Genomic DNA, 24,719 nt, shown 5'->3' with positions numbered 1-24,719 from the left:
CTTTGCAGGGTACAAATACCACATTTAGGATTTGTCCCTTTAACTGTCTGGAAGCTGAAGGAGTGGGGAGGCAACATTTTGGGGGAACCAAAATCATCAGTCATTAGTGTTTGTCTTAATGCAATTCTTGCAAGGACCAGTAGTTATAGGTTCAATCTTTGTGATGGTGCTGTTAAAAAGTACATCCACAGTTTGACATCACGTTAGTAGGGATGTCAGGCCTGAACCCAGAACCAGCAGCTTACTTTTCCTTTGTGCTTAAACTTTTAAAATTTCAGGGAAAAGAATCAGGCAGTAAGTTACAGAATATTGAGCAAAGCAGAAAACCCTAAAGAACACAACAATGGGTGGTGGAGCACTGAAGCTGGTTACACAGCAAAAAGCCCAGGCAAACAACTCCCATCCCACTCTTCATCCCACTGTCCTAGATGGATTATGGTTGAATGTCCATCTGTGAAAATGCTAAATTTAGCCTGTGCTCAGAGGAAACACAAGACACAAGTCATGCACATGCTCCTGCTGATCTTTGAGGATGACCTTCCTGTCAGCTCCATGGGCCAAGTGCTACAGAGCAACCCCCCCTCCTCACCACACTACTGTATTTCAAGACACACGACTAAATACAGAGGAAATAGACTTTACTCAAGGACCTATTTTTATACCCTTCCTCTGGGTGCTTGTTTTTCACTGGTGGGGCAGAGGTGTGGGGATGCTCTGGCTGCTGGTTTTGGGTCAGAGGCAGTGTAAAACCTTGTGGTACAAACTGAACTGCCTGCTTGCTCTGGTGTCTCTACACTGCACTGAGGCACTGCAGCTCCCACGAGGAGAAGAAATAGACGGCATCTATACGGTTCCTTTTCAGTTAATAAAAAGAATATTCCGACCATTTTCAGCAGGTTCTTCTCCTGGCTAACTGTGCAGAGCGCTTTGGTTAATCCCTGACCTATCTCTTGACCGTGAGTACCACAGCAGGAGAGCTGAGCCCTTTCTCACCACAACAACCACTGCTCAGACTCTGTGAGCACCATTTGTGGTGCTTCAAAGGCCCCTCTCTCTGCTCTGATCCTGCTAACACAAGGGAAGGCTGAGCTCTGCTGTTCTATGAACAGACACAGACTGGGATCAGTGCAGAGCTGGGGACTGGTTTAGAGTCAGGAAGATGCCTCTGGTCTTGCCCAGGCCAAACGGGATGCTGCATAGCCCACATTACTCTAGAAAACGATCTCAATTAATTACAAGTCTAATATTTGCTCAGTAGAACGATCTTTGGTCTTTGTGATTTCCCAACAGCTGGGACATCAATATGTGAGCAATAAAAATTAAAGTTTCCTTTTCCAGCGTGTGTTTGAAGACAAGCTGGGAAAAAAAGGGCTGATGCAGTCTTGTTTGTCAGAATGTATGTACAGCTGAAGTCCTCTCAGACCATCCCCTCTTAGATGGCTTGTGGGGCCAGGAGAGGGCTGTGGCCACCCACTCACCCAGCCCCTGAGCAGCCAGGGGCCAGCTGGGACCTGTCCTTCATGAGCTGCAGCTGAGGAGGGAAGTTCTCTGCAGGATAGCAAAAGGAACATATCTTCATGGTCTTACCCTGGCCCTGAAAAGCATGGGCTGGGCCCTTTGCTGGGAGACTGGGAAGGCAGGCACAAGAACCAGGAGGGCACAGAGACTTTACGATCCTGGTCTTCCTCAGGGGCTGTGCAAGGAACTGCAGTCCTGAGCTGACACAGGGATACCACTACTGAGTTTCTCTCCAGTTTCCTTGCCAGACTAATTGCTGAATGCTTTGGCATTTTTGCTGAGTCTCAGTGGTCTATAGCATTTTAAATTATAGCATTTTAAATTCCCTCCATTCCTTTTTTTCAGTGATAAAAACAGCATAGACACTGTACAGTGAAATTCAGGGTTAAGCTGACAGTGACTATGTGGATAAATTTTACCCACTCTCTGTCAGAAGGGGAAGCAAAGGCAAAGTAAACAAGAAAATTTGCAGGCCTTCTCTCTTTTAAACAAAGAATCCTGTGTTTAAAATAATAAAAATCCACTGTACAAAAGCAAAGCAACTTCCCCCAAAATAGCCTTTCCTGTTTTATCAAAGCATTCATCAAAATTGTCCTTCTCCATAAAAATAAAGTTCCAGGTAGAGTACTGGAGGCTTTTTGTTTTGACTAGATCACTGAAGCTGAAAGAAGCTGAAGCAATAAATAAAAGGTACTTTACTGGTACCTGGTATGTCCCCACGGCTGAATGTAGGCGTTACAATCTATTGATGCCATACTGAAAATAAAAAATAATGAAACAGAAATACCACATGAGTAAAATAGGGCTATTCACAAGCCATGGGAATATGGCTCCAACAGCCTTCACACTATCTGCACCTTGAAAGCATGGCTCCCACAGCCTGCACAGGAGCTGTGTCTGTAACCTGCAGTGGAGGGCACATATTTACCAAGGATTTGTCAGTTTAGTTTTGTTTTCTTGATGTACCCAACAGACAAAACCCCTGGTAGAGCTACAGGCATAGTGATATGAATACCCCTACACAGATATGGCTCAACCTTCAGCCTTGACTTGGCTTATCCCTTAGACAAAATGAAAATCAGATCTCATCATCCATATTGCTACTTCTTTGTTCATTTCTTATTATTTTGGAGACAACTGTGCCCAGGAGAAGGTATAAGCATGGCTAACTCCAAGGATGGACACTTTATGGGTGTCTGAGTTCTTCTGCAAGGCGACTGTGAAGTAAGAGAAAGCCTGGAAGTGTCGGATCAAAACACAGCAGTAGGGAGGGGAGTCAGGCATCACCAGCTCTCCAGCACTGCAGCAGATGCTGCCCACTGAGGTAGAAAGGAGTGAGATGATGGGGAGAACTGTGAAATGCCATCAAAGTCAAGGCAGACAGACCTTGTTTGATGAGAGAGAGGAGGGAAACTCAGCAGAGAAAAAAACAAGGGAAAGGGTGATGTGACTGAACTAGCAAAGTGGTTTTGAATTCTTTCATCTTTATTTTCCTACTCCTTTCACAGCTGCATGGAGCCACACTCGGATACTGAGGCAGAGCAGCAGCCCTGAGCTGGGCTGGGGCAGACCTTGGTGCCAGCCCACAGAGCTGCCATGTCCCACCACACTCGTGACCAACTTGTTACAGCTTCTCTATCATAACCAAAAAGGAGTGAAAATGAACATTTCCTGATATGATTTTCCTATGTAAGCCATGTTTTGAACTTGTAACAAGGATGCTATGAGGCACTTAATGCCAGCAGAAGGGGTCCACATGACTCTCTTGAAAGACAGCCTGAACTACAGAAGTTTGACTCTGAACACCCTTGTTGGATCAGTATCAGGAACAGAAGTGAGGGCTTGTTTTTTTTATTTAAATATTGCATATTTATATTGACAATGAGAGCCTGAACATCTTTTGTTTAATAGCAATCCCATGACCAACTTACGTACCAGTTAAATCAACTGTGTTGCCTAATGAAATGTTTCCTTTAGTTCAGAGCCTTACAAACATTTTCATCGACCACTCTTCATTAAGACTCTCAAAAACAAAAACAATTTCTCAGCCTCCACAAGGACAAATGAAGGTTTAATGCAGCACAGTAAAACTTCTGAATCGTCCTCACACAGCTCCCCTAGGACATCAGCAGTCATTACCATCAAATATGTTTGCAACAGAGATTGTTTAAAGCACAACTGAGAAAGTGTGTGAACCAATGCAGGTCGCAATTTAAAGCTCCACAGGAGCAGGGATATAACAAAAGCAGCCTAGACTCTTTTCCCCCACTAAAACCTAAATGTTCTTAAAAAACACAGACGTGGGAAGAAACAATTCTACTTTTCCCTACATAGATGATTCTTCTGAGATCAGGAACTGGAGGAAAGAGTCTTTCAAACACGGCAAGAGCTGGATTAGCCTCACCAGCTTTGCACACTAATGCATTAAATGACCTGCTCTTCCCACATGGAGAAATTACCAAAATGCAGGTCTCAGTGTGACTTCTTTTTCATTGACACCACTCTTCTCACCAGCCTTGTTAAATCCTTATTCTGCTTCCTGCTGTCCCAGCCTGGCCTGCCATGGCACCTACCAGCCCCAGGCTCTCTCAGGCTGCAGGTGACCCCCAAACATGTGAGCTGTGACTGGCACAGGACAGAAACTCTCATCCCTCCTGCCCAAAGGCTGGGGCTCTCCCAGTGACACCTGGACAAAGTGACCCATCTGGGAAGCACAGGCAAGATGGTCCCCCTACTAATATACACCTTGTAAGATCTGTGTTTCCTCTTCCTCTGGAAAAGATCCAATTATTTCTCAGTTGGTCTGGTACAAGGACACATCACTGCCACCAAAGCCCTGCTGTTAAGTGGCTTTCAGCCTGCACAGCAAGATGTTTGCACAGCCTCTTAAAAAAATAAGACACTCATCTTCTCATCTCCTCCAGAGATATGCACCAGACACAAGTATCCTGTGGGCAGGATTTGCTTTGGGGCCCTGAACAGGACCTTCCTCTCATGTATCATCAATCCAAAACAAATGCCATGAAACCCGATCTCTTTTTTAATACCCTCTTTTTCATATTGTGATGGAGGTTGCTTAAAATGACTGCAAGAACTATTTTCTGTTACCCCTTGAGTTACCCCAGGTGTTTAATGTTACAAGAAAAACCCTGTGTCATCAGACAATGACTTTTAAGATCAAGATTTCACCTAATTCTTTCATGGGCCAAATTCAAATTTGGAATCACTCAGTCAAAGTTAACAGGTTGCCACCAGGAATATGCTTGGCTCAGCGGGCTTGATGAAGGTCATTAAATTGCTTTCTATCCAAGTGGATTTCTCTCTCAGTTTGAAATTTATGGCTTAATACCTTAGAGCTCAATTATAGGGTAAAAGAAACAGAAATAAAAGTCACAGCTTTCCTGTAATTAGTCATGTGGGAGAGTTAAACAGAGTTTCATTTCTAGTACCAGAGACATTTCTTTTTCCTTCTAGGATGCTAGTCAGAAAACAAAAAACATCCTGCAAATTCTAGAGTCCAGTAACAGAGACTGCAGACTAATTCCTTTTATTCAATCATCTGTATATCACTTGCAAAAGGTTAATCCCAGAAACCTGTTTGCCTTTTTACAGAGGGTAATTGCAAACACTGTCAGAGCATCAGAAAGGAAGGACAGGCAGGAAGATATTTGTGCTCTGAGCTGTAGTCAGGTCATGAAAAAATCAAATGTGTATCCTCCAAAAGAACACAGCCAGGAGTCAGACGGAAGGCTGGGGGACCAGTCCTTAAAGTCTCTGCACTCTTAATGATCAACAAGAGAGATGTGTATAGATATTTCATTACAAAAGGTAGGAAGTGTTCTCTTCTGGGTGTATTCTGTTATATTCACACCATGTCTTTCCTTTTGCAATATTTTTTATTAATTCACCACCTATTTTCAAAAGAATAGTGTAAAAGAGTGAGGAAGAGCCAGACAGAGCCAATGTTCAGTTGTGAAGTTTGGTTTTGCATTTCTAGTGGCTTTCAGTTAGACTGTTCAAAAAGGCTTGATGAAGACTTGCTCTGATGCTTTACAAAATATTCTGGTGATCCCACCAAATTGTTCAAGCCTTCATCTATTCAGATGTTGCCTGACATATTACTTTCTTTAATATTTCATTTTAAGGACAACAGGTAGCTTCTGTGAGCCATGACTTACATTTATACTTCACTGTTACTTATAATAGTACCAAAAAGAGTAATTTGCTGTTTCCCTCTATGAAGATGTAACTGTATTTTGATACTTGGCAAAACTTTACATATTTCTAAAATAGATGGCAAATTCTATTATTAGAAATGTTAAGTTTTGAGTATAGGTACTTTCTGTTCTTGAAATGACTTGTGCTTGTAAAAGCAAAGAATCATGTGCCTTGGTAATTGTAAGCAAAATACAGCTATTAACCTGCTTTTCTGCAACTGCGTATGTTTACATACTTGAAGCAGACCAGGAACATCATTAATGTTGATATAAGATGTGCTAGCCTTTGTTCTGGGTTGTAGAGAAAGGCAAGAAATTGTGGAAGCCTGGACCAAGGGATTCTGCATGCAACCCATGCCTAAAGGTACTGGAAGCAGAGAAGGGCACAACTGTGAATAGTCAGAAACCATTTGTCATGCTAATCTTTCCAGCACCTCATGAGACCAGCAGGCTCTTTCAGCAGCTACTGCATTTTCCTCTTTAAACTTACTGCTCTTTCTTTATTCCCAGCATCTGTTCATTCAGTTTAAACAATTTCCTGTTTTCCTAATAGAGGGAGAACTGATTAGACACAGAGCCTATTTATTGTACACTGGCCAAAATTGTGGATTGGGTGGTTATTTTTATTATTTCTAGCTGCACTTCTGGAGATCCCATTAATTCTGAGGCTCCCTGATACAGCTTTGGTATGTGCAGGAAGAAAACTGAGGCCAAGAGGGAAAGAGATATAAAGGAAATAAAGGCCATGAACACATGGCTGGAGCCAGCCGGCCCCAGACTCACTCAGCACTTGCCAAGAGGCAGCTCCAGCCTGGAGTGGTGGCAGTGTGTTAGGTGAGAAAACCTGCCCACAGGCAGGCAGAGCATGCCAGCAAAGCCTTGGTGCTCTGCTGACACAGCCTGGTGGCTTCCAGCTATCACTGAGCACTGGTCCACTAGCCACAGCCCAGCACTGTGTCTGTCCTGCCCTACCTGCAGTGCAGCTGTGCCCTGAAGCTCGCACAATCATGCCAAGAGCAGAGTCCCCATGTCCCCTGCCAGCACCACCCTGTCTTCATCCTCAGAATTTCCTGCCTCCCTTTGCACAGCCTGCTCTTGCAATGTTTAAGTTTTATTGCATTTAAGGAAAAGCTCTACAACCTGACACTCTTAAATGTGTGAGTGGTGTTTCAGTGTCCTTGAGCAGAGACACAAGCCCAGCTGCTGGACCGTGCTCACAGCAGACACGTCCCCAGCTTCCTGTGAGTCATGCTCTTACGCAGACCAGGCTGATTTTCAGCTTTACCTTTCTGTTAATTCACAGATAATTTGCATGTTAGCAACTGCAGCACTTCTCAGCTGAGGGCCAGGACAGGCTCCCATGGCAGCAGTGGCAGGGCAGGGCCCCGGGAATGCAGCAGGGAGAAGGGGTGGCAGTGGGTCTAAGAAGTGCATGAGGAGTTTGGAGTTCACACTGCAGACAGAGCTGACAGCTGAGGGGATCAAATCTGAGAGGAGCTGAGCTCTCATCCCCTGGGTCTGGATGAGATCCTATTGAAGGGAAACTCTGATATCAGACTGGTCTTATGGCACTGCTCTGTCCTGGGCGTGTGTCCCACTCCCAGCCTCGGCAGTGGGAGTGCAGGCAGGCAGTGGGGACAAACTACAGCTCAGTTTCAGTGCTTTTTCTCCAAATAAACAAAACCACCAACCCTAACTTGCTCAAACAAGAATGATCAAATTCTATTTCTATTAATGCTGACTGGAAAAAGAATTTAAAAAGACAGCTCAGGTTGCCAGCTTCCAGTTGGCAGTGGGATGATAAGAGCCTTTCCTCCCTAGACCTTACTTGTGTTCTGCACAGCTAGAAGTGAGGCCACAGCCAAAAGAAGACCTGCTCTGGCCACACTGAGCTGAACTAATCCTGGTCTATTAGCCTGGAGCATCTCCTAAGCCTAGTTGCATGGATGCTGTATGTGGTACACACACTGCTCAGAACAGAACATCAACTAAAGAGGCCACCACAGAGACACCACAGAGACAAACAATATTTCACCATTTCTTGTGAGTGAAGCCCAAGCTCTCGGGATAATACCAGCGATGTGTTTTGCTCCACATTGATTGTAAAGGATTCTGTCTCCATTGTACTGTGCCATTACACACAATGTCTCCAGTTCACAAGGTAGTACAGTGTACCAGTACTCACTGGTGGCCTCTGCATTTACAGACAGAGATATACTAAAAGAACATGAACTAGTGTGCACTTTGGCAATCATAAAATAACATATTCACAATTTGGGGCATCCTGGGTGTATAGACAGCATGGCTTTCCCTCATTCTATGCCTTCAGGCACTGAAAACAATCCCTCTGTTGTTTAAAAGTCTTATTTTAATCCAGAATCTCAAGACAATGATTACCACATAGCAAAAGACGCACATGTACAAACATTGATTCATGGACATGGAGCCAGGCTAGTGCTGTGCCCACTCACAGGGACCTGGGAACAAAACTCACCAAGGACTGAACAGCCTTTTACCCACCGACTGCAGGAGCAGCCCAAGCAGCTTTGCACTTACATGATACAAAAGGGAAAACCCAAAACAACCTTAAACCAGCTGGGCTGTTACCTACCTTTTCCTGAAGGGAAGAAGCAATCCATCTCCACACTGCTGCGGGAATGGGAGATGCAGAGAGCGCTGCTGGGGACCAGACCCTCCTGGGGTGGGCTCCTCTCCGTGGTCCGGACCAAACACCAGCCTGGCCTCTCACTTGGCCTCTCCAGCAGCTCCACTGTCTGCCCCACCTGAATGCTCAGCTCGCTGCTGTGGCCCGCTGTAAAGTCCTGGAGCACCACAGTTAGTTCACACCCTCCAGACAACTGCCCAGGTTCAACAGGAAAAAATAAAGAAAAGAAAAAAAAAAAAAAAAGGAAAGGAATAGACGTTAGCAAGGGTTGGATGAAAGCAATCATCTTTGCATCATATTTACACTGGCAAAGACAGGATTTGTGTTCCTTAGAAGCCAAGTTAATAATTTGTTTTGTCAAAGTTCAACACATTGTGGCCCTGGTTTCCTTTACTTCTTATTGATTTTGCTGGGCTGAAGCGAGACACCAAAGCTACCCACCCAGTAACCTTTTGAATGCTAGATGTGGGGGAGTTTTTCAGCTGGGAATTTTCTAGCTGTGAGTGTCCATCAGAAACCCTGGGGTTTTGTTTTGTTTTTTTTGTTGTTGTTGCTTTAATTTCTGGGGGCACTTTCTAGCTTGGAGATAGCCCAGAATCAGTGCTGTGCTGTGCTTCATGGTGTGACAAATTCCAGCTCATCCCTCTACAGCATAAGTGAGACACATTCCCAGTGGCCACCAGTGCAGTGAGGAAACAGCTTCTCTTTTCTTGGAAGACAAGAAACATACCCTCATCTTCCCAAAGTTGCTCTAGGGACCTCTTGGGAGACTACAAAATCCTGATGGGGCAGATCAGAAAAGCTCCTCCCATGCTCTCTGATGGAACCCAGAGGTGTAAGATATATAAACACAGAGTGATTGATTATATGCTGACTTTCAGGATTTGTACCTAGGAATAAATGTAGCATTTTACTTCCGTACTGAGTGCTGGAACTGCTGCTTTCCTTCAGCCTCACACCCTGTGACTCTGGAAGAACAACAGTGATCTCTGTGCAACCACAGTCTCTGCATAGCCAGGGACTGGGAATTTAAGCACTTGTGTGTACATAAAGAAGTGATTGTACAGATTTTAATTTTTAACAAAGCCTGGGGTTTCTTTAACAGAATTGGATCTCAGAGTTGGATCCTTGAATGTCTAAAAAGGTGTGAGGATGAATCTAAGTTCTTCTGGCCTGAGGAATCTTTCTTAATGCTCCTCTGCAACGTTGCTTTCTTGCTGCCTGCCTGTCGTTAGGGATCCTCCTTCTTTGTCCTGTGTGCTGCCTGCTTCCCTGAGGTAAGCAGGAATCTTTGGGATCCTTATTCTAGTGTTAAATTTGATACAAATTTTTATAGAAATTAGTTCACTGATTCAAAAGTTATTAAGATGAGGATAGTAAAAAAGCATAATACTATAACTTTATTTTCTTAGGATATGAAGCTAAAACCAAGGATAATAGACAATGATTTTAAATTAACAACTTGTGAAGCCAACTGAATTGGAAGAAATCTTGTCAGATGTGGAGTAACTGTGGAATCAGTAAAAACTGGAGTCAGCTTGAATGGGGGAGCCCTTGAGGAGAGCACACACAGACTTCACTCAAGCTGGTACAATCTCAAAATCCCTTATCTCAGCCCAAGCAGCCCCGAATACACACTCCCATGGGAACAGCCTGTCTCCCCACTCAGTGGCTTAGGGATTTTTGTGTCCAATGCATATGTGAGAGAAATTCCACTCACAGGGTGATATTCACAATTACAGAAAGGGGTCAGTGGACAAGGACTGGTTCTCACCTGTCCTGTGTCTCTGCCGTAGACGAAATGCTAGATTTGGGGAAGAAGAAGGAAATATTTCTCTGAAAGGTTATTTGTAAATAAATAGGAAAAAAAACAAACAAAACAAACCACGGCAGCTGTTTGAGGCCATTCAGACAAAGTGCTGGCATTAATCCAGGCAGAAAGAGCTCAGTGCACTGATGAAAGTGCACAAGAGGTCAGTGTAGCACCTGGTTGGGCAGTTTATCAACAAACTCACCACGATGACAATCTCCCCATAACTGGAGAACAGACATTCACAGGGATGATAAGAATGAGATACTGCTATAATATTTGCTGAGGTTTCTTTGCTATGGGCTAATTTGAAGAGTAGAAAATCTTACTGACCCAGTATAGTGTATGATTTGGTGTGGGATATTTAAGACAGGAAGAAAACACTGATTACTTCTTGCTAAATGCACAGACACATCTTACCAAAAGTGATAGATTTCTCCTAATTCTTCCACTATTCCATGCTAAGTAAACTCTCTGTCCCCCAAATTATGCTATCTATGATATCTTCTCTGAAAATAATCAAATCTCTCTTTCTTTTAGGGGAAAATGTAAACAAATACTCTGCTGTATCAGCTTCTCTCCCAGAGAGCTGTTGAGAGCATTCCATGCCCTGTCCCAGAGTACCACTAGGTGTCCGTGTTCACCATCACACAGCAACTGAATTTGCTATAAAGAATTAACTCTTTCTTGTCTTTGAGAGGTGAACGAGGTGCAGTGTCTGTGCCTGAAGGAGCTGGTTCAGACATCATCCTCACACTCATGTGCGAGAATATTAAAAAATTGTCTTCAGATGGTTCAGACTGAATTTTGAAAAATAAGTCATTTTTATTGCTTAAGCAGGAAAGGTGAAACAGCCTGGGAACATTCCAGGGAAAAAGCCTTGGTCAAGATGACACCTGGGAAATTTTTGGACAAACAAGGCACTTCCCAAGGAGTATCAGCCTGGGAAGTGCTGCCCTAAGCAGCTCCCTGCCCTCCTCACTGGGGACTGAGGGCCAGCTGACCTAACAGCAGTTTATGGCAGGCCTTGTCATCCCTCCCAAAAGAGCTAAACATCTGTGACACAAAGAGATGCTTCAATCTGGGGAACACCTGTAAATGTTTTCCCAGAGGAGGTAGGTGTGCTCCATGACCCTTGGGTACCATCCAACTCTGTCTGCCTGTTTTCTTCCATTCATTAAAAAGAGCAATTTAATATGATGAGAATGGGAAGTGATCATCCCCTGGAGGAGCTCCTGGGTACCTGGTGTGATCAAATTCTGCCTCAGCAGGCAAGATTCTCTCCCCGCCACCTTCAGGCCATCCTTTTGATGTGTGAAGAAGGGAGCTTGCTTCCCTCAGCTCCCTAGAGGGCTGAATATCCCTGAAGGCATATGAATTTATAACATCTGCTCCTCCAGGATCTGCTGGATGGAAAATATAGACCAGGGCTTCCACATCCTCCAAGTGACCAGCTTGAGCCCGTGCTAAAGTAACACATTTTCAGGGAAAGAGCCCCTCTTTAGCAGGTAGAATTAAGTTTCCCTTTTACAGGCAGGTTCAGGTGGTAGGTACAAGCTCAGGGAGGCCCCATAGACCATTTTTATGTGCCAGCTCCAAAGAACAGTAAAGGAGCTCCTTCCTTTTGCCCAAGGGCTTCCAAATATTTCCAATGCCTTTTCCATGTCCCATATACCACACCACAAAGAACATTTTCTTACCAAATTAACCCACAGCAAAGTAATCTCTTCGGAAAACTTATGATATACTCATATACATACAACTGGTAAGCCACTGAGGAATAATGCAAATACATCTGATTCCCAATGACAGAAATCATTTCACCTATGAAATGATCACTCAAGATGTTAGTTACTTAATTTGTTTTTAGAGAACACTTTTCCAACTTTAGAGAAGTATATCATGCTTCCCTCTGTGCTGTTGCATGGAAATAGGAATTCAGATGGACTGCTGGTTTCTCACACATATTGCATTTGTTTTGGAAAGAAAATAGAGAATGCCCTTAAGGTTGAAATTCACAGGTAAATGGCTTCACATTTTTACATATAACATTCACTTTTATTATTCCTGTGATTAAAACCACTGATAAAGCCACTGACTGGCTATATTTAGAACCCAGACAGCACTCTAATCTGTATATGGCACAATGAGACACATTAAAATAAAAATAACAATGCACATGCCTTTGCAGAGCACAAGGCACAACTGAAAGATCTGACACAGGGACAGATCTAACAAATTACACAGCAAGCCACAGCCTTAAAATCATGAAGAAAAGGAAATGGTAGAAGCAAATAGCAAAATATAATGAGGAAGCAAGAGGGCCCCAAGCTGTCTGGAGCAGCTGTATGTCCTGAGAGAAGCTGGCAGGAGCCCCAGCCTGTCTCCACAGTGCCTGCCATCAGCAAACCATCTCCCACCCTCTGCCTTCATGTGTTCTTGGGCTAGGAAACACCACCATGCATTCAGTGTGTAACTGTTTCCATCACGATATTCTAATCTAGTGATCACATCTGAGCTAGAGTGGAGCACTGCCCGTTCACCAGTGCAGGCAGGGACCCAGGCACAGCCCTTGGGAGCTCCCCTCTCTGCTGCAGGACGCTGATACAAACCTCAGAGCATTGATGTGAGCAGTTTTTGTCAGACACTGACTCTGGGGAATGATCTTTGTCACCCACATGAGCCTTTCTGCTGCTGGGAACACCCACCCCAATGCCCTTCAGCCACAGGAGAGTGAAGTACCAGCAACCAAAATGAGCACAGGCAGGGTCACATCCTGCTATGGGGGTTCCAGGCTGCTCCAAGAGCAGGAGCCAGCTCAGGTCCAGCAACCAGCAGACACTGGCCAGTGCAAGATGACCATGAGGTTGTCTTTCCTGAATCACAGTGTGTGTGCAGGGTCACTGTGCACCTGTTTCATTTTCAGCCACAAAGCAGCAGCCAGAGGAAGCAAGGCTGAACACCACAGGCATATTTATCACCATAGTGCAGATGGAAAACACCTACCAGGTCACAGGCTGTCCTTCCTTCCCTCAAATAAATCCCTAAAATAGATCTTAAGTAGTACTAAATCCACTCCAGGTGAAAGTGAAGTGGCCATGGTTAGCTCTCTCAGGGTGAGCAGGTATTTGGGAGGTGGGTGTCTGAAGTCTTAAGTGTTTTGAAATATGCCAAGACTGCTGTGGATATCCACACAAGCTGGTTATTTACATCAATTCAAGAGGACACAGAGCTAGGCTAGTTTAAACAAAGCATTTTGTGTGCTGCAGCACTACGGTCTAATATAAATTGCTAGTTTTCTGTTGCTTTTAGGCTTTCTGCCTGTCTGGTTCTGGATGAAAGCCAGTTCTGAATAAAAGCATTTAGTCACCATAAACAGCCTATTTCAAGAGGGTGAGAGAGGCAGTAGAAGCAAGAATAGGATTTGCATTCTTATCAAGAGATTAAAAAAAGTGAATAAAACCACTTAGATGTTGGTTCTGTCTGCACTGAAATAAATCCAGGAGCTGTCACTTTAGCTGGAGGACAGACATGAAAAATCTTATCCCCCGCAGAGTTATTTGTGAAAATTTTGGTAATTTCATAGAGATTTTCTTTTTACTGGGAGGTTAGAGAGTGAGAGATCAAATTCAGAAAAAGCCTTTGAGGAATTTCAGTGCTGGAGAATTGCTTTAGTTTTTTTACTCTATAACAGGCTCAGTTTGGCATGTGAACTCTGAGTCACCCATGTTTGTCACTTTAAAGGTTCTCAGCTCTAAAGGATGCCGAGCTCTGGCAATGCTGGGGATGCTTTGCTGCATCTGTTCAGGGCTGTTTCTGTGGGGACAGGCTGTATTCCAGGAGCTATGGGCTAACCAGGAATAACCTACTACAGTCAGTAGCATTGCTCTGCACTGAATAGCTCTGAATTGAAAATTCAGTGGAAAATACCTGGCTCATCTGAGTCCTTCTTAGTCCTCAGGCCCCACTACCCATCCTCCATTAAGATGGAGTTGGTGCTTCCCACTCTTTTTGTTTTGTCTGACTGAACAGAGAGGATCAGTGCTTGAGCTTCAGGGGAAGATCTGTTTATATTTAGGCAATTAATCAAACGCATGGCTGGGATAATGGTGACATCCAATGGGCCAAATGTACCATCTTTGCTCTTCTCAACAGGGAGATAACAGGCATCTGGGTGTGCACTGTTATAAATAATTATAACTATATAACAAATATAAAATATATAAATAATATTATAAATATAGGCACAGCAAATTATTCCAGAGCAGAATGAAGAGACAGATGGCATGTGGGACATATAAGTATGCTAAAGGAAAGGAAGTCTTGTGTTATGGTATCAAATAGCACACACCTTTCCAGCATTTCTTGCTGGAGTTCCTACTAGACAACCATATCCTGACTCTGCTGGATTTTGGACTCTGGCACATGCTGACATCTGCAGAACAGCTTGAATGGAACTGTCTGAATTATTTCTGGAGCATTTTTTCCAGAAAGTAAGACTAAAGTTGTTCCAAATGAAACAGCATTTCTAGCTATTAAAAATACTTTTGAAGATAAAGACAACCAGATTCACTTTGTTTTACACAACAAATTGAACCAGACCATGCCTGTGCTTGATCTGAGGGTTTCCTCATTTGGCTCAGAGAGCTGGTACCCAAATTCCATTCTTTTCCCTTCCCTGGAGAAGCACAAAATGCAGCTGGTATCATCTGTGTTCCTCAATGACACATAACCAGAACATCTGGCTCCAAAACCCTTTGATTTTGGAGGGTGAGCAAGCCAAATGGCTGAAACCCCCCAGGTAAACCCTAGCTGCTGTCTTTTGCAGCCACAAGATATTCTAAACAAACCAACCAGAGTTAATAAAAATGCAAGACTAGACTGCAATCAGGGAGCTGAATAGCTGTTTTCTTTCATGTTTGGCACAATTTTGAACTGGGGATCAAGGGTTCCAGTCACAGATGATTCATCAGACACCAACTCCCGAAACACTCCTAGCAAGCACACAAAATCTGATCATGGTTTTTGGCCAGGAACTTTGTGAAACACCTCCAGGTATAAGCAGCAGAGGCAAGTGTGCACAGTAAAAAGTCTTTCTTCACAGCTGGTGAGTTTGAAATACAAACCCAGCTGCAGGCATCATATACCTGGTACTGGTGGAAAAGGAGGATTTGAGTCTGATGGAAGCTTTAGAAACACAAGGGATAAGAAAATGAGCCCTTGCAAAAGGTGGATTGTATGCTGTCTAAGTGGGGCATTCGGCCCTGAGCAGAATTTCAAGAAGAGAGATTAAAATATCTTCCAGAAGCCTTCCTCCCTTCACAGTGCTCCCAGCTGAGTATGACCCCCACTGTTTGTTTCTCAGCAAGGAACTGACAGATTCCCTGATATCAACATCAGGAAATAATTAGGCCCTTAATTAACCACCTCAGCTTTTAAATTATACCAAAAGGAAACCTGAAGAATGCAACTAAGGGTTCACAATAACCAGAGGAGTAACCTCAGATGCCCTCTTGGAAAGGAAACAAATGATACAACAGTGAATAAAAAAAGCACAATAAGGCCACCTAAGGATGCTTTAGAACAAAGTAAATCTCAGTTGTACACTAGATCAGATTTGCTTAATACACATATCCCCAGAATATATTTCCTTTATAACCTGGATAATTATTTTAAACTGGTATATTGCTGTCTGTACAGTTATACTTTTAATGGACTTAGGAACAGCGATAAAATTTCAAACAACACCTGCAGGAGATCTCCCTCTCTTTGCCAAGTAAAAAGTAGATATTTCCAAGACAAGAAGTTGTAGATTGTTTCAAAGCTGTGTTTTCCTGCTATAAGAAGTGAGGGCTTGAAGGTAGAAAAGAGATAATCCTATATGCCCCTCCTCACCTCTACCAGCATGCAGGAATCAGGATTTAGTAGGCGAATACCAGTGTGGTTTAGACACAAATAAGACTGATGACATTAGACAGATACCCTCCCCAGTGCCAGCGATGCCCAGCTTCCAGCAGACCCTCTGCTGACCTTCACTGACCTGCCTCAGGCACTCTGGGCTCTCCTAAAACACCCCAGTCCCCTGCAATGAGTGCTGGATATCTGAAGGCAGCATGGATGGGGAGCCCAGCACACAAAAACACAAAAACCTGCCCTCATGCCTGGTAGCATCATGGGAAACCACAGCACTCCTCCTTCAGGGATATGAACCCCCTCAAAATGGGTGAGGATCTGCACAGAGAAACCAAAACCATGATGAAGTACTTAAAATATCCCCTGATGGTTTTTTTGGCCAAATTGATGAATTCACAGAACAGATGTTTGACATAAAACTGGTTTTGTTTTTAATTGGAGGAGATTATTTAAACTATGTCTAAGCCATATGGTCCTGTAAGTCTGACTCCCTTCTGCCATTGCTGGAGAGATCAGCTTGGCATCCCTCTCCATTTCCAAGTTGTTTCCTTTTCACAGATTTAATAGCTGCTATTTTTCTTTTTTATTATTGGTCCCTAGGTCCCGTTACTATAAATCAGGGCCTTAGGCCCAAAATGAATTCAAAGGTGGATTTGGACAAATTGCTTTGCATGTTTTTCAATACTAGGTTGGTTTAATAGAACATTAAGGGAAATGCAGATGTGAATACAGAAAATGCATTGGGAGGAATGTGACAGTGAGTAGTGTTCATCTCCAAGCCACCAAAGGAAGACCTGGTCCTGGCTGGCCTTTTTCCCCTTACAAGTGTCACAGTGAAGACAGTGACTTTTCAGAGGGATTTAGTACACAGTAGAAAAACCAGCCCGTTACCAACATGACTGATAGAAGGTGCTGAGTGCCAGGCAGGCTTCAGGCTGAAAGAACATGTGATGGCTGAGGGCATCCTAATGATCTGCTTCAGCTCAATGTTCCCATTAATCATCACACAAAAGCAGGCCACTGCTGCTGCAGACAGGCTGCAGCAGGGGTGAACTCTGCTTGAAGCAAAGCTGACCTTGAGAGGGAGAGTTTGCAAAACTGTTGCATACCAATACCCTCAGATGGTGTTTGGCACTGAGGAAAAAGGAACTTGGGAGAGATGATCACTTGTGTTTGAGTCCTCCTTACTGCTTGCCTTGCCCACTGCACCCTCTGAGCCTTTCCAGCATTGCTGCTGGATCTTCAGCCCATGATGGGTTGCAGCTTGGGTTCCAACAGTTAAATCCTGGGGTTTTCATTCCCTTCTCCATAATACTGCCATTTACTCGAGGTGACCTCATTTGCCAAGTGATGTAACAGTGTGCACGATCGAGCCTGGCACGTCGAAGCAGATGTTTTCAGTGGACACAGACACAGTATTATGAGATGAAAATATCGCCTAAAACCTGAGCAGCACCAGAGATTACAATGGCCTTTATGAAGATCAGCTTACCTAAAATAGCATTGAAAGGCCTTTGGCTGCAGTCATATGCTTCCCTTCTAAAATGAAAGATTGTTGCTCGTACTACTGTAATGTGACTCCCAAAGGAACCAGCAGCTGCAGGTTTTGAATTTTATCGTTTTTGGCGACTCTGTTTGACAGAGTTGACTGAAGCATGCCCAAAGGACACTCCTCCCATAACATTTTCTTCTTCAACTCCAATAATAAAAAGTGGTTGTATACTTTTTTGTGTGTGTGTTTTGTTTTAGTTTCTAACAAGGTAATAAATTCTATTTCAAAGAATGTAAATCCAAAGAGTTTGATAGTAGATCTCACTTGCTTTGTTTCAACTGAATAGAAATGCTCATTGACTCTGTCATTTACATTTTCTGTCGCTTCATATTATCAGGAAGAGCTAAATATGAATCAATGAAATCCAGCACAAACAAGTAGAAGATTGAGAGGACGCTGAAAGAACTTGCTAGGTTCATTTATCAAAGGCTGAGCAGAATAATGAGGTCTATTGATAAGCACATTCCCAGCCCCTACTTAATTTCTTTCCCTGCAGACGCTTCCAATAAAATTCTATGGCTTGTGCTATCACTGTTACATGTAAATTGTTCTCAGACTAATACATTAATTTCTGTTCTTCCTACACTCAATTCAGCCAATATGGAGGCCTCAATTTTCACAGACAGACATCTGTGACATTTATTCACAACACTCATACATGTGCTCTCTTGTTCCCTAAATCCACATTTCTCTTTTTTGATCAATGCATGCAGAGGAAGGTGATATGACCTGAGCTTACAACATCCTCAGGGTATTTGACAGTGTGTAATTCAACAGTGTCCAGGAGAAACAAAAGATTTTGGTAGCCAAGTGTAACATTTTCCGCCTGAGATCCAGGTACACTTAATGTTTGTCAGTAGCATATCCGGTGTGTCTCAAACCATGTGGAAGACACGTCCAGGGCAGCTCAGTTACAGAGCTGCTGCTGGGAAGGGACAGAGCCTGGAGCAAGAGAAGTTCAGTGTGAATTGAGCACTGCTTCCTTTGGGTTTCTTTTGCAAAACCTCAACTAAATCTCCATCTTATCCTTAACTGGCAGATATAAAGATATGTGCTCGGGGAAACCACATTTGATTTTTTGCTAGTAACTGGGAAAAAAAGATAAACTGTAAGAAATTCTCTTTCTGAAAAAGACAGTGAATCCATTGCATTTGACAGTGATTCTGAATTGCTTTATTTCACATTAACTAGCAAGGGATTTTGTGGCACCCTAGGTTCAGGTGGGATGGGCAATGGGAGCCCAAGCATGGAGGGATAGAGGCACTGGGAAGGAATAGGGCTGTGGGAGCACTGGACTGCAGCAATGGAGGGTAGACAGCAGCACAGGGAACTGGGGCTAGGCAAAGAAAAGTGGTGAATACCAGCAGTGATAATCAGCCAGGCTGATAAACAACCTTGTAATGAAACTGAGCAATTCCCTTACACAGCTTTAATCCACTTTGAGATCAGGTTCTCAAGCTGCATACTGGAGAATCTTAAAATTAAGGAAAAAAACTATTAACCTTTGCTGCTCTTGTTTCAACTCCACTTCTTATTACTCTTACATCAACAGCCTGTCTGCCATGTTTGTGCCTATAGCAATTAACATGGTATTATTCCATCTACTTAACCTGAATATCCAACAAGGCACTTCCTTGGCTAAGTATTTCGTTTTTCATTCACAGAATTACGCTCCCTTAACAAATTCTGTTTTATGAATTCAGTATTACTTCATCTGTGCTGGAAGACTTTTGGCATAAACATCTGTTTCCTTTCATAAAATAAGAATGATAAATAATAAGTAAGCAATTTCCTCTATCTCAGGCAATACAGTAGCAGAGCTGTGTGTTCAAACCTCATTAATCCCCCCCAATCTAAAGAAGAAACTGCTGAAATGCTCTGTTTGCCAGAGTGAACCCTAAGTGGAGGGAAAACATGCTTGAATAAGAAGAGAATGAATTAGCCTTCACTGCATGAAATAGGAATTTATTGTTGCATCACCACACCTAACACTATGGTTATGAGGTGGTGGCTCTTTCAATGATAAATTTCTGCAAGAAAACAATGAAAACACAATGTAAATCATCTTTCCTTCTTAGGGTTCACAAGGCCTTAGTAAGTAGTGGCCCTATTAAGGGTATGTATTTAACTTAGCACAGCCTGCACTGTTGCCTTCTCTTCTTTCTGGGTCCCTTTTCTGTCCCTCCAGCAAAAAAGGGACCCTTTATCACACTGCTCTGTAGTGTACCATAACTAATGTTTGGATTGATCCAGGGTGCAGATAAATGAATTTGCCTCTCTCCTATATCAAAAGTATTTTGGTCAGTAATATGTACCATTGAGGCATGGAAAAAAAAATAAACAAAGAGAATCTGAAAAGAGTCTGAAAAGGCCCTGCAGAAAACAGAGAGAAAATTCAGGGGACTCAGTATTCAGAGGCAGGCACACTCTTGGCAGGCAGACAGAGGGTTTTGGTCACTGCACATCACTGCCCAGCTGCAGCAGCAGCAGCCCATGTCCTCCCCTCCTGAGCTGGGAAGGTCCTGGGCTCCCCAAGGACAGCAGAGGGGACACTTGCAGGTGGCTGAGAGGTGGCAGAAGATGTGCCAGCCTCTGAGAGTGGCCCTTCCCTGCGGGTGCAGGAAACCTATCCGTGGTAGTGAGAACTGAGGAAGAGTCTTATTTCAAAATGTCTATAATACCTTTTTCTTTCAGTGAGAAAGTCAGAAATAAAATTGAATGACACTACAGAGACTTTAGATCACAAGAAATACCTTTCTGTCAGGCTGAAATCACCAGTAATGAGTGTAAAGAAAAAATACAGATAAGTGTACAACATTTTCCAAACTGAAGCCAAAGAGAATTCTAGTTCTTCACAGATATCTCCAGAGAATTTACACATACCACAATGGCAACAATACTAATGTCACTAAACCTTATTTCTTTCATATGAAGGACAATTAAATTTTCTACAGAAAACAATGTTTATCACCCAGTTTTAGTTTTTCTATCTCCTTGAAAGTTGGCAGCCATTTGACATCATCCATCTCCATTAGGATACCATGGGTCATCAACACTGGCTTTTTGCACAGTTATAATCCCAGACAGTTCCTTTGCAAAAATTTCTACAACTCACTGGCACCACTACATACAGTTGGATTCCAATTGTAGAATAAATGTCATTTACACTGGTGGACTTCATCTTCCTTTTCTGATCACCTTATGTCATTTTATGCTATTCATTTTCTCAGCCTTAATTCTACTATGCAACCCTATATAATTTGACTCCTCTTCTCCTCTTTCAAGCTATATGATAGGATATATTCTGTATAATGCATACTAGCTAGCAATAATAAGGGCACGCTTTAAGAGAATTATCATGTGTTACCACAGACAAGAAACGCAACTAATGTAAATTCATGTTCTAGCCATAGTTACAGAACCAGCATTGACTATTGACACAGTGCAACACTTTAACTGATTTAAAGTCTTCTGCAAACACAACTTATATGATCTTGCTGGTAAATATGAATAGTGCAGAAAAGATGGACTGCTTTCCCTGTTTACAAACTTCTCTCATGAAAAGAAGTAAGCTTATTTCTAAATTATCAAAGCATTTTTTGATTACTAAAAATGGGAAGGTAGTCAACAAGCAACACTGAAGAAAGCAAAAAAGTGATCTAATCTCTCTTCACAAAAAAAAAGTAGCCAGTCAACAAGACTAAACACAAAAGTACAGCACTCAGCAGAGAAACAGTCAGGAGAATGATCATTCCAAAACCGGGCTACAGTGTAATGCTATACCTCTAGAGCTACAGATCTGGGGTAGTAAATTTGGATTTCTCGTTTTATAGAAGTGTTTCTAAAAAACTCCTTTGGTAAACACCAGCAGAGCCTTTACTCCCAAGCAAAGCAAACACACTGACGGAATTTGGTGCTGTTCTTTGAAAGTACAAGTCTGCTCTCCCCACCCTCTAAAAGAATACCCCAAACAGGAAGGAAAGGCACTGCTTGAGCAAATGCCTTTTAGCAGGATTTCTCCATGAGTGAAAGCTCCAGCACCACCTGCTCACGGTCAGAATCTGCTACAGCTCACGACAACTGCCTTGGGACTCAAAAACACTTTTTAAACCTTCACCAAAGTTGTTTAGAATCAGGAACGGAAAATGTAAAAGCCAACATACCTTCCCCTCTGGCAGTTCAACAGGTGTGTGCTACATTGACACACACAGCCTCTGTGCCACTGCCACCTTGACGTCATTGTTACTGGGTTGACAAAAGGTTTCCATGACAAACTAGAAAGCTGATCTGTTATCTCCCCTTTGGAGGAAATTGAAATGCCCTCTCTCCCATATTCTGCTAGACCCACCCTTCTTGTTTTTGGCACTCAATGCAGAGAGTGAGATTCTGTGATTGAGTTAGATTTCCCTCTGCTCTGAAATAGAGAAATCAACGTGTTTGTTGTTTTTCCCCTAACTTAAAGTAGAGGGCGTCACCCTCATCCCATTGCAATCTCAACCACCTCACCCACAGCACAATCTTCTTTGTAGGCATGTTGACTACCATGCTCTAAAAGAGATCAGATAACACTGAAAGAGGACAAACTGAAGCAATGAACAAAAAACATTATTAAGACATTTGATTCTCTTCTTGGCTATAATTTATTACCTCCACTAGCAGGCATGACCCATAATAGTTAGCAGATGTTTGAAACATCTCATTTTGAACTTTGCCTAGGATTAAAAGAGATCCTGTAGAATTTAAATAGCAGCTGCAGAATGAAATAAGGTTGCCTTTCCTAATGTGACAGAAATGTTCATCCTAGCCTTAAACAAGGAGGACTGTTTTATGTTCTGTAAATACTGAGGAAGTTAAATTTCTGTGCACAGACACCCACACATTATAAATTTTATATGTGTCTAATTTGCAGCAGTTGACATGAAATAACCCCAGTGGAAAAGGCTGGCCCAGCTGCCTGAATGCTTCTTAGGTGTTTGCTACAAAACCTGCAGCTCACCACAAACAGGAGAACAATGGACTATTTTGGCCATGAACATCAGGTTAGCAAATTTGGAGGTACAAATTTATTTATTATCATCATTACTGTTTTCTCTGCATCAAGGGAAAACCCAGCAGTCGTTAAAGAGGATCATGTCCTGGATCTGGAAACGAACCCAAGGAATCTCCAAGGAGCAATAAAATACACTTCCCAACAGCTGTGCAACCCCACCAGCCTTTCTGCCACACTGGCCCCAGCAGGGTTCCTACCCTGTGCAGCAATGCAACGGAACCCTTTATTTAAGCACTGGGATTGATGCTAAATTCAACCTCGTGGAAATAGTCCCTATGGATCCTCTAGGGCTATTGATTCCCCTGCCTCTTATTCCTACAATGATTAAACTTCAGCCAAAGGCTAACTAATTCACTGACACAGATGGCTAAACTTCCGAATTGAGGAAGTTAACATCCAAACAGTTAATTTAAAAACAAGTTTAGATTTCAAACTGAATTATTGTTCCTTTTCAGACTGCATGCATTTCTTCTTTGCATGACACTTTAAGATTTTTTCATTAATTCCCATACTTGCAGATTTCTCAATGTTTGCAAACAGAGCTCTTATATAAGATCCGAAACAGGTTTTGAGAGACCCGCTGTAGTGAACAAAGATGTCCCTAGCCTTTATGCATCTGGTTTGAGTTAATATTTGTATCCCCTTAGAATACATGAGATTTTTTCCTAAGCTAGGCTTTTCCTAGTACACGTGTTTTAGTAACATAAGGTTGTAATATACTGCTCTCAAACAGATGTGATTCTGGAGGCTATCCTGAGGAGCACTGCTCACCTTTGGAGGGAGGAAAAGTCTAAACCAAGGGTATTCTATTGTTTTTGGGGAAGACAAAATGCCTTAGCTCCCATTAATATTATTTTAAATCCTGCTGCATGACAGCTGCTTACAACTAATGTGGTATGTAATATTAAAGACGTTATTACTGAACATGAAAATAGCTAACACTTTTGCAAATCTAATCAACATTTAATTCATTGTCCCAGTGTGGTTCTCAACTCTAAAAGGCCTCCAAACCAGTGCACGACTTAAAAACATATACTTAGCCAAACCCTATTCCTGTTGAACAGAGCTCAGCATATGCTTAGCATCAAAGGCATGTGCTTAATAGGCTCATGAAACACGTCCTGGTTTATGATTCAGCACAAGCAATTTGCAGCTCTGTTTTCATCTTCCTTTCAACCACTAATGTGCCCACGCAATCACGACAGGCCAGTGGCAGGAAATGGGGCATGGGCCTCACCAAGGGGCCCATTGGGCTGATGGAGCCCAGCACATGGCACCAGCCTGGGACACACAGCCTGGACCCTGCCAGCCCCAGTGGGGAAACCTGGTCAGGGTGTTCCATTTGTAAATGGAACCAGAGAATGGGCAAAGGAAAACCACCACAGCTAATTACACACCATAGCTATTTAGCATGAAGAAACTATATGGTGGAATAAAACCCCCAGGTGTTTTTACTGCAGATTTACTGTAACTCCACTACTCCCAGCAGGTATCAACACTCCTGACTTGGAGAACACACCACCTGCATGTATTTTTTATTTAATTACTATGATTTTCAGAAACATGCTCTGCAGTGCTCAAAGCACAGTCATTAATCTTCAGTAATCTCTCTGAACAATTTTAACTTTTCTGAGCCTGGAGCCCCTCTATAAAGCCGGGGCTGTATTGTCTGAACATAGGATTTTATGCAAGGCAGTTGCCATGGCAATGTGACAGAGAGGGTAGAACCCAAACAATAATTGAGCATCAAAGAACTCTAAGTGCAGAGAAAATTCAAAGCTAGATTCCATATTAGAACTATAGGCTGTCCAAACTGCAGATTTTAAAGCTTAGGAAGACTGGATATTATTATAAGCTCTCTTGGGGATAGATGTATTCCAGCAATGCATTATCACTGATCTGTTCCCATTATAATCCATCCATTTCACAGAAAACGACATGTTTTGTAGGGGAGTGGAAAAGCAATCTGTAAAGGAACAATTGCACATCTTAGC

General features: G+C 42.8%; 1 protein-coding gene across 14 annotated transcripts in view; it reads right to left on the bottom strand.

Annotated features, from left to right (window-relative positions):
* The window catches only part of KALRN (kalirin RhoGEF kinase), a 465,057-nt gene that overhangs the window by 85,099 nt on the left and 355,239 nt on the right, over positions 1-24,719 (bottom strand). For 10 of the 14 annotated variants that reach the window (XM_088168302.1, XM_088168303.1, XM_088168304.1 and 7 more), the window contains exons 34-35: positions 10,175-10,204; positions 8,347-8,593 (exon numbers count right to left, since the gene is read on the bottom strand). In XM_088168302.1, the coding sequence (XP_088024428.1) occupies positions 8,347-8,593; positions 10,175-10,204 (277 nt within the window). The remainder of the gene's footprint in view (positions 1-8,346; positions 8,594-10,174; positions 10,205-24,719) is intronic. The other 4 variants (XM_088168297.1, XM_088168298.1, XM_088168306.1 and 1 more) reach the window with 1 other exon arrangement.

The sequence above is a fragment of the Sturnus vulgaris genome, chromosome 7 (genome assembly GCF_052056855.1).
Source record: "Sturnus vulgaris isolate bStuVul1 chromosome 7, bStuVul1.hap1, whole genome shotgun sequence".
Lineage (NCBI taxonomy): Eukaryota > Metazoa > Chordata > Aves > Passeriformes > Sturnidae > Sturnus > Sturnus vulgaris.
This window is presented reverse-complemented; position numbering and strand designations above follow the sequence as displayed.